The sequence below is a fragment of the Oncorhynchus kisutch genome, linkage group LG10, assembly GCF_002021735.2.
Source record: "Oncorhynchus kisutch isolate 150728-3 linkage group LG10, Okis_V2, whole genome shotgun sequence".
Taxonomy (NCBI): domain Eukaryota; kingdom Metazoa; phylum Chordata; class Actinopteri; order Salmoniformes; family Salmonidae; genus Oncorhynchus; species Oncorhynchus kisutch.
The window spans coordinates 12,821,576-12,838,885 of NC_034183.2; the positions used below are offsets into that span (position 1 = coordinate 12,821,576).

Sequence of the window (17,310 nt, forward strand, 5' to 3'; positions counted from 1 at the left end):
CTGCTGGAGGTCATTTTGCAGGGCTCTGGCAGTGCTCCTCCTGCTCCTCCTTGCACAAAGGCGGAGGTAGCGGTCCTGCTGTTGGGTTGTTGCCCTCCTACGGCCTCCTCCACGTCTCCTGATATACTGGCCTGTCTCCTGGTAACGCCTCCATGCTCTGGACACTACCCTGACAGACACAGCTAACCTTCTTGCCACAGCTCGCATTGATGTGCCATCCTGGATGAGCTGCACTACCTGAGCCACTTGTGTGGGTTGTAGACTCCGTCTCATGCTACCACTAGAGTGAAAGCACCGCCAGCATTCAAAAGTGAACAAAACATCAGCCAGGAAGCATAGGAACTGAGAAGTGGTCTGTGGTCCCCACCGGCAGAACCACTCCTTTATTGGGGGTGTCTTGCTAATTGCCTATAATTTCCACATGTTGTCTATTCCATATATATATATATATATATATATATATATATATATATATATATATATATATATACAGTTGAAGTATATATCCAATATATAATATATTTCCACATTATGAGGATTGGAATAATTCTGTGAAAAATATGAAGTTTACATACACTTAGGTTGGAATCATTAAAACTCGTTTTTCAACCACTCCACAAATGTCTTGTTAACAAACTATAGTTTTGGCAAGTCGGTTAGGACATCCACTTTGTGCATGACAAGTAATTTGTCCAACAATTGTTTACAGACAGATAATTTCACTTATAATTCACTGTATCACAACTCCAGTGTGTCAGAAGTTTACATACACTAAGTTGACTGTGCCTTTAAACAGCTTGGAAATTTCCAGAAAATTATGTCATGGCTTTAGAAGCTTCTGATAGGCTAATTGACATCATATGAGTTAATTGGAGGTGTACCTGTGGATGTATTTCAAGGCCTACCTTCAAACTCAGTGCCTCTGCTTGACATCTTGGGAAAATTAAAATAAATCAGCCAAAAAAGAATTATAAACCTCCACAAGTCTGGTTCATCATTAAGAGCAATTTCCAAACACCTGAAGGTACCACATTCATCTGTACAAACAATAGTACGCACGTTTAAACACCATGGGACCACGCAGCCATCATACACCAGCTCTGTCAGGAGGAATGGGCAAAAATTCACCCAACTTATTGTGGGAAGCTTGTGGAAGGCTACCTGAAACGTTTGACCCAAGTTAAACAATTTAAAGGCAATGCTACCAAATACTAATTGAGTGCATGTAATCTTCTGACCCACTGGGAATGTGATGAAAGAAATAAAAGCTGAAATAAGTTACTCTCTCTACTATTATTCTGACATTTCACATTCTTTAAATAAAGTGGTGATCCTAACTGACCTAAGACAGGGAATTTGTACTAGGATTAAATGTGAGGAATTGTAAAAAAAAACTCAGTTTAAATGTATTTGGCTAAGGTGTATGTAAACTTCCGACTTCAGCTGTACATATACAATACAGGGAAATCGAGTTTTTCACTGCACTGGACCTTTAAGGATTTTATCAAGAGTGGAAAGGGAAATATTCTTGAACTCTAGGCTACACATTTGACATTTGAAACTATATAAATTGGGATTGTGTTGTATTTTTGTATCAAACCATGTTGTAATTTAATGTTTCACAAATTCTCTATATTTATTATTTATTTTTAGTGTGTTCGTGGTAGTGAAGGGTAACTTTTCCATTGTTTATTAATAGAACAACGGGATAAAACTCAATAGTAAACCTTATATTTCTTCCAGTTCCATATTCCATATTCTTCCAGAATATTTCTTCCAGTTATACAGTTATTAGGCTAGTAGGCCTACAGTGGCATAGTGTACTTTGTTGAAGAAACAATGTCTGAATAGGAATGTGATAGAGAGAGTCATTTGTTATTCGTTGGAAGTCGTTATCTTAAAGCTGGAATCCTTAATGGTGAAACAGCCATATTCGTTTGCGATATTACAACAGCAAAGATGTTACTGCAAACAACGAACACAGTTTTTTCCCTCTGACATCTTCACATGCGCTAGAAGAGCACACAATGTACTGCAATGTTTTTAACATGCTGCACAACGCTCCTCAGCTCTGCTACAAAAACAATAACAATGGTGGTGGGGCGGTCAGTGGTGCCGTTTCCCTCTACTGCGGATTCCATCTTTAAACAGTTGTAGACATGTTATGACCATCATTCTGACCATTGAAGTCTATGGCCATTGAAATGCATTGGGATTTTGAAAATGTGGAAGAATATGTTTTTTTCAACCAACGGTATCAGTGCCAGTCTGCACGCTCAGCAATTTCTTTGATACTGAGACATAACTTCTTCCCCACAGGACATGCTATGGTTCTGGAGTGACGGATCTAAATTTGATCACCAGAACTGGGCGAAAGACGAGCCCAATAACTATAAGGGTGCCAGAGAGCCATGTGTTCAGATGAACTTTGGAGGTACAGTAAGCCCACTATCATTCACTGATCCATTCATCAAATTAAAAGTTATTCATAGTAAGTATAACAAATAAATCTGACACACACACTTTTATTTGAATTTTTGTGTGTATATCTGAATAGATGTGAGAGGTCATTTCTATTCTGTGTTTCGTCTTAAGGTAAAGATGCCTGGAATGATGAATTATGTGGAAGGAGATATCCCTCTGTGTGCTCCATAAGAAATTGTTCAATTCATCAAACTATCAACTGAAATCCAAAATTCCACTCTGTAGTGTCAGCATCCTAACTGAACATATTTTATGGTAAAATCAAATACTTTTTGAAGATTATTTGTTTCTGTAAAATGAAAGTTTTAGTTACTTGTTGTACATAAATGTTGTGGTTTGTTGTCAATAAAAATGGGTTTGTTTGTGCATTATTTTCTCTCATGAGTTTTTATTAAGCATCAATGATAGCGCCATATTTGTCAAGGCCTTTGAAATGTTTCTTAAAGATACATTCTAGCACCTGTTCAGTGGTCATTTCAATTATTTGATCATTAATCTTGAAGAATATAAGGAATATAATTATCAGGTTTGAAGGTAAGACCCAGATGCAGACTGCGTCAATGTAACAATGTGGGTACAGGGTCAGGACAGGCAAGGGTCAAAAACCAGGAAGATAGGAAAAGAGAGACTGGGGAAAAGCAGGAGCTGACAAAAATGTTGGTTGGCTTGACAAATAAGACGAGCAACAGAAACAGAGAACAAAGGTATAAATACCCAGGGGATAATGGGGAAGATGGGCGTAACCTGGAGGGGGGTGGAGACAATCACAAATACAGGTGAAACAGATCAGGGTGTGACAATATAGCTTTAAAATAAGTAATGTGGATGTCATAGACTATCAGAGCATCGTCCATGAATTTGACAGTTGTTACATTTCCCTACACCAGTGGTTCCCAAACTTTCTATAGTCCCGTACCCCTTCAAACATTCAACCTCCAGCTGCATACCCCCTCTAGCACCAGGGTCAGCGCACTCTCAAATTATGTTTTTGCCATCATGGTAAGCTTGCCACACACACACACGATACAATACATTTATTTAACATTCAAATTAGTGTGAGTTTTTCACAACCTGGCTTGTGGGAAGTAACAAAGAGCTCTTATAGGACCCGGGCACAAATAATAATATAATAATCAATCATTTTGCTCTTTAGCTAGCCATCTTACATATTACAACTTTATTTGTTCATTGAAAATTGTGAATAACTCAATACAGGTTAATGACAAGGGTGTGCTTGAAAGGATACAGGGGCCCATTATCAGCAACCATCTCTCCTGTGTTCCAATGGCATGTTGAGTTAGCTAATCCAAGTTTACAATTTTAAAAGGCTAATTAATCATTAGAAAACCCTTTTGCAATTGTTAGCACAGCTAAAAACCGTTGTTCTGATTGAAGCATAAAACTGGCCTTTAGACTAGTTGAGAATCTGGAGCATCAGCATTTGTGGGTTCGATTTCAGGCTCAAAATGGCTAGAAACAAAGAACTTTCTTCTGAAACTCATCTGTTCTGAGAAATGAAGGCTATTCCTTGCGAGAAATTGCCAAGAAACTGAATCTCGTACAATGCTGTGTACAACTCTTTACAGAACAGCGTAAACTGGCTCTAACCAGAATAGAAAGAGGAGTGGGAGACCCCAGTGCACAACTGAGCAAGAGGATAAGTACATCAGAGTGGCTAGCTTGAGAAACTGTAACGATTCCCGTTGGTGGAAGGAGAGAAGGAGCAAAATGCAGTATGGTAAGTGTTCATCATATTTTAATTGAAAAACGGAATACTACACAAAATAACAACAAAGAGAAAACGAATCAGTTCTGCCAGGTGAACAGACACTAAACCAAAATTAAACACCCACAACCAAAATTGGGAAAACAGGCTACCCAAGTATGATTCTCAATCAGAGACAACGAATGACACCTGCCTCTGAGAACCATACTAGGCCAAACACATAGAAATATAACAACAGAGAAAAAAGAAGACTACCCACCCCAACTCACGCCCTGACCAACCTAACACAAAGACATAAAAAAGGAACTAAGGTCAGAACGTGACAGAAACAGACGCCTCTCAAGTCCTCATCTGCAGCTTCATTAAATAGTACCCGCAAAACACCAGTCTCAACATCAACAGTGAAGAGGCGACCCCGGGATAAAAAATGTTTTTTTTTAATTCTTATTTAACCAGGTAGGCTAGTTGAGAACAAGTTCTCATTTGCAACTGCGACCTGGCCAAGATAAAGTAAAGCAGTTTGACACATACAACAACAGAGCTACACATGGAATAAACAAACATTCAATCAATAATACAGTAGAAAAAGTCTATATACAACATGTGCAAATGAGGTAGGATAAGGGAGATAAGGCAATAAATAGACCATGGTGGCAAAGTCATTACAATATAGCAATTAAACACTGGAGTGGTGGAATGTGCAGAAGATGAATGTCCAAGTAACAGGGCAGACGTTTTTTAGAATCCCAGAATGTAGCTTTGTGTTTCCAAACTCTCACTGGGTATAGAAATATGGGAGTACAAGATGTGCTCGATAGAGCCAAACGTATTAGACTTGTATGGGATGGTGTGATACTCACTGTGTGATTGACTCTCTCCGTGAACAGCTAGCTAGTATAATATCCTACTATACAGCAGCTGAAGAATCTAACACTGTAAAAGTGAGAAAAAAATCGATAATGTAATAGTTGCTGAAAATACAAGCTACACAGGACATTCCAATCAGCAGGTTTCGCATGGGTGGAGTTTGGTTTGCCTGGTGACATCACCATGTGGTAAAAGTTAATAGACCAATAACAAAGAGTTTGAAACCTCTGCCAATAACAAAACATTTCAGTTTACATATCCCTCCCATTTAGGCCCCTCCGCTCTGGTGGATTGATTCACATGTTGAGTCCCTCCAGGATTTGTTGAGATATTTGCTGGCAAAAAATGCTTTGTTTTTCTGGGGGAATTCTGACTTTTTCCATGGCAATATGATTTTGTCCAATTTGTCACGAAAATGCGCTGACGAGGGTCACGGGGAAAAGTTTGTAGAAGTGTGGCTTGATTAAACCATATAATACGCTATTATGTGCGGTGATTGGTTGAAATTGCTAGCGCTCCTTTTGTACTGCGGTGATGGGTCAGTCATTCGATAATTGCGATGTCTTGACTGTCCCCAATGTTGCCGCATGTGCCTGGAGTCAAAACGCCCCCGAGACCGCTTGAAGGAAGCAGACAATTGAGCAGTATCTGAAAAAGCGTGACCCCAAGTTTCAGATTGTTTTATAGCCCCAAGTGTGTGGCATGAGGTTGCGAGAACATTTCCCCCTCTATTTTGGGGAAATGTCAACGACCTGCTTTGAATTCATTGAATCCATTCTCAGAGAACACGGATACGTATAACACGTAGCTTCATGTCTGATTCGTAATTGGATCATATCCTATCTAAATAATATGTACTATTGAAACGGACATTCACCAGGCACCAGACAGCATTCCTTTTCACAGTGCATTAGCCTACACTCGGACACCGGGGTTTATCTTGGACTAGCACACTCTGGAGATGTCTTTTTTTGGGATTACTCGTGGCGAGAGGCGCTCCCAACGAGCGCGACCTGGCTGGTGAATTGTTCCATTTCTTTCGCTACGGGTTAACTGAAACTCAATGGCTTCGTCTAGTAAACTGGGTCGACGGAGAAATGTCACTACCTGGCCAATAATGTCTTCAACTTTCTGGGCTGCGGTGCTACTGACCAGTCTGCTCGTAATATACTGCGGTAAGGAATGGACAGTTTCCGTAGGCTATAACTGCGCACTTGCCGGTGTTGCTGCTTTAAGTGTGTTTTTATGGGATTTATGTCGATAATGGTTTTTGATTCGCTGATTATTGCCTTGGATAGAATGTATGCAGATTGTGTATGTTAACAATTTAATTGGTAGAGATGAAAATTGAATGTCTTCAACACTGCAACATCAGCTCAATGGAAACATGTGTAGAGTTGCAGACAATTAGTTTAACAACAGCAGCATTTTCTCTACGCTAATAGACTATATTATAGTTTACACTTCCTCATGGAAAAAACCGCTTTTTTCACCCGTTTTTCTTCTTGTTAGCGTATGATGAGGGTCGCCGGTTTGCCTGGGCGAGCGTCCCTGGTCAAGAAAAGTTTGAAAACTCCTGGCCTTTCGTCGTTTGCTGTCCGCAGCACTAGTACTGAAAGGTGCCCTGCGGAAAATTCTCCCCACGTCCAAACCTGATTTACATTGTCAGCACCAGCTCACGATTCCTCCTGTTCAGCTGAGCGTGCAGTGTTTAGGAACAGCAGACACTCAAATACAATTCGTTGTCACGCATCCTTCCTGCAACAAAACGATTAACTTTGTTGTAAAAGTAATAAACCATATAGTGCGCCATGAAGGAGTATACCCAGCGCGAAACGTGCTGTAGTCCTATACAAATTGATAGCCTGTACGCAGTGGTTTTGAAATGTCACAGTTTTTTACTTAGCGAAAATTCTGACTATGGCAAGCAAACTGAAGAAAAGTGTATGTTGGTATTTTTATTTTTTTATTTTACCTTTATTTAACTAGGCAAGTCAGTTAAGAACAAATTCTTATTTTCAATGACGGCCTAGGAACAGTGGGTTAACTGCCTGTTCAGGGGCAGAACGACAGATTTGTACCTTCTTAGCTCGGGGATCTGAACTTGCAACCTTTCGGTTACTAGTCCAACACTCTAACCACTAGGCTACCCTGTCACCCCTTAGGTATGTCCTAAGACAGAAATATACTTCCAAAATGTGGGTCTCCTCCAACCTCTCTCTCTCTCTCTCTGGCCTTTCAAATCAATTCAAGGTCAGGGCTCTGTGCAGGCTAGTCAAGTTCTTCCACACCAATCTCGACAAACCATTTGTGTATGGAACTCGCTTTGTGCACAGGGGCTTTGTCATGCTGAAACAGGAAAGGACCGTCCCGAAACTGTAGTGGGCTCCCGAGTTGTACAGCGGTCGAAGGCACTGCCTCTCAGTGCTAGAGGCGTCACTACAGACCCTGGTTCGATTCCAGACTGTATCACAACCGGACGTGATTGGAAGTCCCATAGGACGGAGCACAATTGGCCCAGCGTCATCCGGATTAGGGTTTGGCCGGGGTAGGCCGTCATTGCAAATAAGAATGTGTTCTTAACTGACTTGCCTAGTTCAATAAGTTAAATCAAAATAGTCTAGAATGTAATTGTATGCTGTAGCGTTAACATTTCCCTTCAGTAGAACTAAGGGGTCTAGCCAGAACCATGAAGAACAGCACCTGACCATTATTCCTCCTTCACCAAACTTTATAGTTGCCACTATGCATTCGGGCAGGCAGTGTTTTTTTCCTGCCATCCTCCAAGTCCAGATTTGTCCTTTGGACTGTTAGATGGTGAAGCGTGATTCATCACTCCAGAGAATGCGTTTCCACTGCTCCAGCGCTTGGAATTGCGGATGGTGATCTTAGGCTGCTCGGCCATGAAAACCCATTTCATGAAGCTCCCGATGGACAGTTCTTGTTGCTTCCAGAGGCAGTTTGGAACTCGGTAGTGAGTGTTGCAAACGAGGACAGACAATTTTTTTTACACACATCAGCAGTCGGCAATCCCGTTCTGTGAGTCTTTTGTTTAGAGATGTATCTACAGTGGGGCAAAAAAGTATTTAGTCAGCCACCAATTGAAAGTTCTCCCACTTAAAAAGATGAGAGGCCTGTAATTTTCATCATAGCTTCAACTATGACAGACAAAATGAGAAGAAAGAATTCCAGAAAATCACATTGTAGGATTTATTATTAATTTATTTGCAAATTATGGTGGAAAATAAGTATTTGGTCAATAATAAAAGTTTATCTCAATACTTTGTTATATACCTTTGTTGGCAATGAAAGAGGTCAAATGTTTTCTGTAAGTCTTCACAAGGTTTTCACACACTGTTGCTGGTATTTTGGCCCATTCCTCCATGCAGATCTCCTCTAGAGCAGTGATGTTTTGGGGCTGTTGCTGGGCAACACGGACTTTCAACTCCCTCCAAAGATTTTCTATGGGGTTGAGATCTGGAGACTGGCTAGGCCACTCCAGGACCTTGAAATGCTTCTTACGAAGCCACTCCTTCGTTGCCTGGGCGGTGTGTTTGGGATCATTGTCATGCTGAAAGACCCAGCCACGTTTCATCTTCAATGCCCTTGCTGATGGAAGGAGGTTTTCACTCAAAATCTCATGATACATGGCCCCATTCATTCTGTCTTTTACACGGATCAGTCGTCCTGGTCCCTTTGCAGAAAAACAGCCCCAAAACATGATGTTTTCACCCCCATGCTTCACAGTAGGTATGGTGTTCTTTGGATGCAACTCAGCATTCTTTGTCCTCCAAACACAACGAGTTGAGTTTTTACCAAATAGTTCTATTTTGGTTTCATCTGACCATACGACATTCTCCCAAGCTTCTTCTGGATCATCCAAATGCTCTCTAGCAAACTTCAGACGGGCCTGGACATGTACTGGCTTAAGCAGGGGGACACGTCTGGCACTGCAGGATTTGAGTCCCTGGCGGCGTAGTGTGTTACTGATGGTAGGCTTTGTTACTTCGCTCTCTGCAGGTCATTCACTAGGTCCCCCCGTGTGGTTCTGGGATTTTTGCTCACCGTTCTTGTGATCATTTTGACCCCACGGGGTGAGATCCTGCGTGGAGCCCCAGATCGAGGGAGATTATCAGTGGTCTTGTATGTCTTCCATTTCCTAATAATTGCTCCCACAGTTGATTTCTTCAAACCAAGCTGCTTACCTATTGCAGATTCAGTCTTCCCAGCCTGGTGCAGGTCTACAATTTAGTTTCTCGTGTCCTTTGACACCTCTTTGGCCATAGTGGAGTTTGGAGTGTGACTGTTTGAGGTTGTAGACAGGTGTCTTTTATACTGGTATAACAAGTTCAAACAGGTGCCATTAATACAGGTAACGTGTGGAGGACAGAGGAGCCTCTTAAAGAAGAAGTTACAGGTCTGTGAGAGCCAGAAATCTTGCTTGTTTGTAGGTGACTAAATAATTATTTTCCACCATAATTTGCAAATAAATTCATAAAAATTCCTACAATGTGATTTTTCTGGATTTTTTTCTTCTCATTTTGTCTGTCATAGTTGAAGTGTACCTATGATGAAAAGTACAGGCCTCATCCTTTTAAGTGGGAGAACTTGCACAATTTGTGGTTGACTAAATACTTTTTTTGCCCCACTGTAGCTAGCTACTACACAGATCATGCACATAACGATAGCTAGTGTGCCAGCAAGCTAACATTTGCTAGCTATCTAAAAGTATGCTTTAACTTGCAATGAAAACAACCTTCTGACAAAATTAGAAATGTATAATATCTGAAAATGTAGCCAGACTCATACTGTATACATGGATGAATGCTTCATGGCAGACTGGGACCACTTTAGCTAAGTAAGACATCCTGTGTCGCTTCCGTTTTGTTTGTAGCTACAGCTTGTTTGGCCGGTTGTGTCAAGTCGCTCCGGTTCACACTGACAGAAAGTGCTGAAAGTAGTCCATCACAACTTTTCCCACTGATCTTTGTCGATAGCACCTGCTAAATTCAGGGCAGCAATGTTGTTGAGAGCAGTAGCAACAATTTTGCAGTTCTCCATGGCTAACCAATCTGAACAGACCAATCATGGCAGACCAATCTGAACTCATCGCTTGGCATGTCCAGCCCATCCGTTATCTCAGTCATGGCTAATGGGAAGGTTCCTGACTTTTTTCCCGTGGCTAAACCAACTAGGCTCATCATTTAGCTATTTTATTTGTATTTACGGATGTCATACAAGTATGGTATTAAGGTACATGAAAGTTCACATGTTCCCAAAGACATTTCTGCCCCAAAACTTTTTTGTTTTGCCTCACCTGTGAACTAGTGTTGTGCGACATATGCCTAGCTTCCTGAAATGGGTCACATATGGTCATCCATTTGGCAGGAGGTTAGAAAGTACAGCTTAGTTTCCACCACATCTCTCTCTCTCGCTTTCTCACTTTCTCTTCTCTCTCTGAATTCTGTTAGTTGCACACCTTCTCTTGTCCTTGTGTTTTTTTCCAGTGGGAATTGGAGGTCTTGATGCATCACTTCACAGCAAAAAAGGAGAACACAAGTCAATATCACAGGATGGTGGTACCAGGCAATCGTTTTAGGGACTGTAACTGGATTTATTTTTGTAAAACATAATGCAGCATTTTTCCATTAGGCACCAATGCCGCAACACCACAGTGTAGTATCAATGTGTTGTCCACGCACAAGGACTAGGAAATCAGTGGCATTGTTTGATTGACATTGGTTTGTATTCAGTATGGCCCTTAGATCTTGATTGGTATTTTGGGGCTATGGCTTTGATTAGGAAGGAATCCAGTGGATTTGACCCTCCCATTTTAACACACAATCAATAATGTCTTGGTCAAAACACAAGGGCTTCTCTACCTATTCAGGCCACTGGCCTTAGGCTGATATACACAAACCTTGATGTATGTAAAATTGATGGCACCTTTAACAAGATTCTGAGAAAATTATGTTTGTGGGTTATGTCAGTTATGCAGGAATATTGAAGAGTTTATTTCCAAAACACTATATCCACCAATCTTTCACATTCGTGTTTTTTCATCAGAAATGATTGCTTATGGGTAGGGTTGGTCCTGTAAGTCACTCTGGATAAGAGCGTCTGCTGAATTACTGAAATGTAAATGTTTCAAAATTCTGGGAATATTGAAACCCTACTTACCTTCATGTTTGTACAATACTGTATGACTGTTCCTATGATTTTTTTTTAAGAAGAGAAAACGTTTTTTTTTTTGCTAGCAATGATCAACAACCAATTTGGCAGAGCTGTAATAGGCCTTGGCGATTTGGCCAAAATATCATATCGTAGTATTACATTTATTTTGATGGTTTGACGGTATTTTATGTTTTGAAATAATACAAGTTCAAAATTTGCTTTATGAGTAGGGCATGACCCTAGGGGGTAACACATACAATATAAATATAAAAGGATGTGGACACTGCTATTTCAGCCACACCCGTTGATGACCGAGGTATAAAATCGAGCACAGTTCCATGCAATCTCCACAGACAAACATTGGCGGTAGAATGGTCTTACTGAACAGCTCAGTAACTTTCAATGTGGCACCGTCATTGGATGCCAATTTTCCAAATCGTCAGTTAATCAAATTGCACTGCTAGAGCTGCCCCGGTCAACTGTAAGTGCTGTTATTGTGACGTGGAAACGTATTGGAGCAACAACGGCTCAGCCACGAAGTGGTAGGTCACACAAGCTCACAGAATAGGACCGCCAAGTGCTGAAGTGCGTAGTGTGTAAAAATCGTCTGTCCTTGATTACAACACTCACTACCGAGTTCCAAACTGCCTCTGGAAGCAATGTCAGCACAATAACTGTTAATCGGGAGCTTGGGTTTCCATGGCCGAGCAGCTGCACACAAGCCTAAGATCATAAAATCATAAAATACCGTATACCGCCCAGACCTAACATGTATTGACTCAGTGGGTTGAATACTTATGTAATCAAGTTATATGAGGGGGGTTTTCTCATAAATTCTCAAATCTGTAAAAAAAAAAATATTCCACTTTGACATTACATAAAGTATTTTGTGTAGACGGTTGACAAAAAATGACAGTTCAATCTTTTTGAATCCCACTTTGTAACACAACAAAATGTGGAAAGAGTAAAGTGGTTTGATTACTTTCTGGAGGCACTGTATAGCGATTTGGAATGAAACTCTTCATATCAAGAATATCAATGGAGGCTACCCACATTGCCAGACTACCGCCAGCCTGATAACGCTGTACCTTATACCCTGTGGTATATGCTGTCAGCGCAGTAAATGGGGAGAGTGAAAGGGCTGTTAGGTTGGTGGGTCAAAATGGATAGGTGTATGTGGATCATTTTCTGAAAGCAAAAAAAGCTGCCTGAAAGCAAAAGCACCTGTGCTCTGTTTGAGATGATTTTAGCCACTACTCCCTAAATGGAACTGAAAATAATCTCATCCATGAGACCTGTCATTATGGAGCAAGACCACACACACACTCCACCTCTTCCCCTTACAATGCATTTCCTTGTTACTCATTCTTTTTGCTCTGAAAAGCATTGGGAGGACTGGCAGCTTGTTAGTGAGAAGGGTTGCATTGATTTCAGTGACTCATGCAGTAGATGTGTCCTGATATCACTTTACTACGTTCCTGGCTTTCAGAACCTCAGTCAATTTGGAGTTGTGTGTGTGCGTGTACTCTGATAGGTCTGCATAGCTCCCTTCTGTCTCTCTCCCTCTTTCTCGCTATCTCCACACACACACACACACACACACACACACTGAGGAGCAGAGTAAGACAGCGAGTGGGAGAGAATGTGATTAGAAAGTAGATGAGTCTAATCTAATTACAAAGTCATTTGCATGAATGGTGTCAGGCTAAGGTCGCAGCTGTCCTTATTAGGTCTTGAGTTTGATGTGACAATGGCCACGGATTAAGAATATTAGATTTTTAACATTAGACAAGCTTGGCATTGTGGCCTTCTATTGTGTGCTGGCTCCCTCCCCTGGTTGCTACCTGTCATGCAATCTTATTATTCCATTGTGTTCGAATCAATCATGTTAGCGGCACTGGGGGACCTGCATTTGTTTTAGATTCGGAACCTGATGACATCGGATAAGGCAGTTCTGTCATAAATCTAGCTTTTTTCTAGCATATTTCTACATTGGGACCCACAATGAGTGGAAATTGAAACCCATATGGCTTATATGTTGCTCTGGCTTTATGACATCATTGTGTTATAATTTCTGTCCTTATCCTGCCACATGCCTAGTACTGAATTAGTCACAATACTCTAAAATTGCTTCCTTAATTGACTTTCTTTCTCAGTTCAGTCAGTTACTTCCATGCGGGCGCAATCTCATTGGTTCTCTGAAATCAGAGAAAAAAGCTCTCACCATACAATGATCATGAGCCCCATGAGGAAATTAAACAGGATGTACAGAATCACCATTGTCAGGCAGGGGCGTCACCTGAGTTTCATAACATTCTGGGCTCAGCCCTGAAGACCAGGGGCTGAGAGGCTCGTGTTGTGACACAACACAATCCACAGCATTTTATAAGAAGCTATTGATACTCTGTGGCTAAATTATGCTCTCTGGTGTAGTATTTTCAATGATTTAACTAATTCCTGTACAGACAAGAGAAGACTAATTATATAATTTGGCAAATGTATTTCAATTTATCTGCAGCACTTCCAGCACCCCTTCCTGCTGCTACGTTTTCGTCCATGCTCTGTGCTCTCCCCAAGGCCAAATAATCAACACTTCTCCTTACTAACTCAATGGATTGTAATTCAGTAACCCTACATGAGGCTATCTATCAGCAAGTAGCCTTTAGAGTAAATCAATGAACACATATGATTATAATTGTGGATGACTTCACATCTGATTATAATTGTGGATGACTTCTGGAGTTTCACATAACTAGGAGTCTATGAACTAACTAAGCGGCACATTCAGTTGACAAAAACATATTTTTTTAACTTAATTGCAGCAGCGCAAAAGATTCAAGGCTGACCAAAAATCATTTGGGGCAGAGCCAGGTCCTGGTGACATGTTGGATTGTTTTTATTTCACACCTGGCAAAGGTCTCGAAAATGGCAATAATATATGTGACTTGTTTCCTGAAACTAGGCATATGTCGCACATCACTATTTCACAGGAGAGCCATTTCAACGTAAACCTTTTTGTTTGTTGTCTAAATGCATTTCTTTTTGGCAGAAATGCCTTTTGGAACATGAGAACTTTCATGTGCCTTAATAACAAATGTGTATGCCATCTGTAAATACGAATACATTAATACATTATGAGCCTAGTTGGTTTAGCCACAGAAAAAAACAGGAACCTTCCCCCTAGCCATGATTGGCTGAGATAATGAGTGGGCTCGACATGCCAAGAGATGAGTTCGGATTGGTCTGCTACGTAGCACGCTACTGTATATATTATGAGCTGGTCATTATGTGTAGGGAATCTTTTCTAACGTAGCTTTTTTGAAAGATATCACATAGTAAATCTGCAAAAGTGTTGCTCTCCACTATCTGGAGGACCATGTTTTGAAATCAGTAGAATTAGTATGATAGCTAGGGAGATGGAGAAAATTCTGCAAATATGCAAAGAGAGAACACACAGAAGGCTATTGTATAAAACACCTGTCTCCACATTACATCTTCAAACTAAAGGCAACCATGGCATCCGTGACAGAGAGGGAGAAGTGTCCATCCATGTATATGGGTAAGATAGTCTAGCTAGCTACATTTTCAGAAATTACACATTTCTAATTTTGTCATGAAGTCATTTTCATTTCATGTTATAGCATACTCTTAGCTATCTATCTAGCGTTAGCAGGCTGGCTCACTAGCTAACGTTATATGTATGTGAAGTAATGTTATTCCTATGTCAGAGTCATTTGTATTGCTAGTTATAGCCTAAAGTTAGCTAGCTAGCTAACATTGAACCTGGTTGGTTAGCTAACTGCAAATTCATGCAGGGTAGTAAGGTTATGAGTTGGGATTAGGGTTCATTGTTTAGCTAGCTATCTACATGTCTAAACAAAAGACTCCACTATACAAATAACCATTTCAATAAAATGTTCATGATGTCACTGCGACAACTGGATAGACAGCTTGTAAATTCGCTCTGGCTGTCTACACCAATTTCAGAGCACTCTCATCTGAGTGTGCCAGAGCGCACAATAACTGACGAATTTAAGAACGCTTAACACCCGTTGAATATGGCCGGTGTCAGTAAACGTTGGCAAAAAAGCATTATTAAATTGTTGCCAACTGCACAGTTTGTCACCAACGCTCTGGATAACATAAAAGCAACATAACCAGCTCTGCTAGGGCAGGTAAAATGGTCAGTGAGCTGTTCTCTCGTTTGTCTGGAAGTCGCTAGCAAGCTAGCCAACAATAGCCAGTTAGCTTGGGTGTTTGACGGCTGTTGTTAGGTCAGAATGCTCGGATCGAGCCTAGTCCTCGGCCAGGGCGTCCAGAGTGAGCTCTGAACGCTCCAAGAGCAAAACGCTCTGAATTGACCAACGGACAATCTGACAACGCTAGAGCACACTATGAGCGCACTCTGGCACTCCGGATTGAATTTACAAACACACCCGTAGTGTAAACCAGTCTTTAGTCTTGAAATCTTTGTTTGTTTAGTACATAGCCCCACCCATCTCTTCAAGGATTCACATGTGAGGCCAAGGCTAAGAAGGTGTGAACGATGCTGAATGGGTGGAAACAAAGAAGAACTCTCCAGTAGGTTTACCAAAATATTAAGTTTATCAACTTTCAAAGCAGAATTACTTTCCCATTGTTCCTCAGCTGTAGTGTATGATATACCATTTTCTAGCTCTGAGTCTCTACTTTTATCCAATGTAAAAACACAATTTCAAATTTTGCTACGTAAGATCGAACCGGTTGGTCGCATATGAGTGTAGTATGAACAACGTAAATGGTCCTTTCTCTAGCTAATTAGTCTCGCCCATTCAGACACAAAGGCAGTGTCCACATCAAAGTTATTGATGTTCATCCTAAACCTCCTAAACTCTTACACTTTGACCTCCGAGGCATGATCATAATGTTCCTTTGGGCAGGATGAGGATGCAGCCGAGTTTCTAAATGAATGTTTTATCAGTTAGGAACACTTTATGGCTGAAGATGTAATTTTTTAGAACTAACTGTTCTCTTTTCCACTGAGAGGTGCAACATTTCACTGGCAGAATGTTAACTGAAACTGGGGAAAATGGAATGTGAAAAACACTTGGTTGTGTTCCATATAGAGTATAAATGTCCTGGTGTGATTGTTATTGTGTGAGTGTTATTGAGCATTTTCAGGATGGTTGAACATCATTGTCGTCTGTGCATGTGTAGGCATGGCTTAGTCAAACCTGCGTTGGCCAAGAGCTGAATGGATACTCGGACCCGAGACAACCTTGCACTAAATCAAATCTTCCAGATGTATCACTCAATTAGCACACCACTCAGTATATTTTTTTTTCTTTTTTTTTTCGATTGCTTCCTTTTCAGTGTGTCACCCTGATTACTTTGAGGAACACCACAGGGATGCGTTTGATTATGTTCCCTGGCAGACCATCCATCTATGGACTGGGGTAAACAAAAGAGCAATAACAACTCAACAAAGATAAGATTTGATTTATTCCTGTTCCATTTTATCACTAGACTTTACAATTACCTCAAGCCATTATATTTTAGAAGTTATTGTTGGTCCCCTATATACGTTATCTTTTCCAAAAGTGCTGACAGTTTGTTTGCAGGCTGTGCAGATTCACAGTCATATTTTCAGTTCCCCAAGACAGAATGAGGCATGCTCAAGTAGGGTTGGGGTCAATGCCATCTGAACTTAATTCACTGAGTGGAAGTCACAAATTGGATTGAAACATCATTCATGATTAAGAAGATGAATGGTTACACTACTTATCGCAAGCTAGTATTAAGGGACATCCTCTCCCTGAAGCTGATGCCTGATATGTTATTTATTCCACAGCATTGTTGAATACTTGTTTCTGGTGGGTTGTAAGTGCATTCAGTGCATGATGAACATGCATTTCTCCGGTCCCTACTGTTGCAGTCATGACCCACATGTTTCCAGTTTCACCAGCTGTTTTCAGGGGTGGATATTTTTGAATTTGGTTGTCACGTTGGCAGGTTTGATAAGTTAGCACCACACTATTTAGCTAGCTCCTGGCCTAGTGTTTGATATGCAATGCAATCTC

The 17,310-nt window shown here is 40.8% G+C and overlaps 1 protein-coding gene across 2 annotated transcripts in view; it reads left to right on the top strand.

The window, feature by feature from the left end:
* Positions 1-5,547: 5,547 nt before the first annotated feature.
* Positions 5,548-17,310, top strand: part of LOC109897766 (chemokine-like protein TAFA-5) — a 122,458-nt gene continuing 110,695 nt past the window's right edge. Inside the window, exon 1 of one of the 2 annotated variants that reach the window (XM_020492317.2) lies at positions 5,548-6,252. In XM_020492317.2, coding sequence (XP_020347906.1) covers positions 6,141-6,252 — 112 coding nt within the window. In that variant the 5' untranslated portion in view covers positions 5,548-6,140. The remainder of the gene's footprint in view (positions 6,253-17,310) is intronic. The other variant, XR_004211159.1, reaches the window with a different exon arrangement.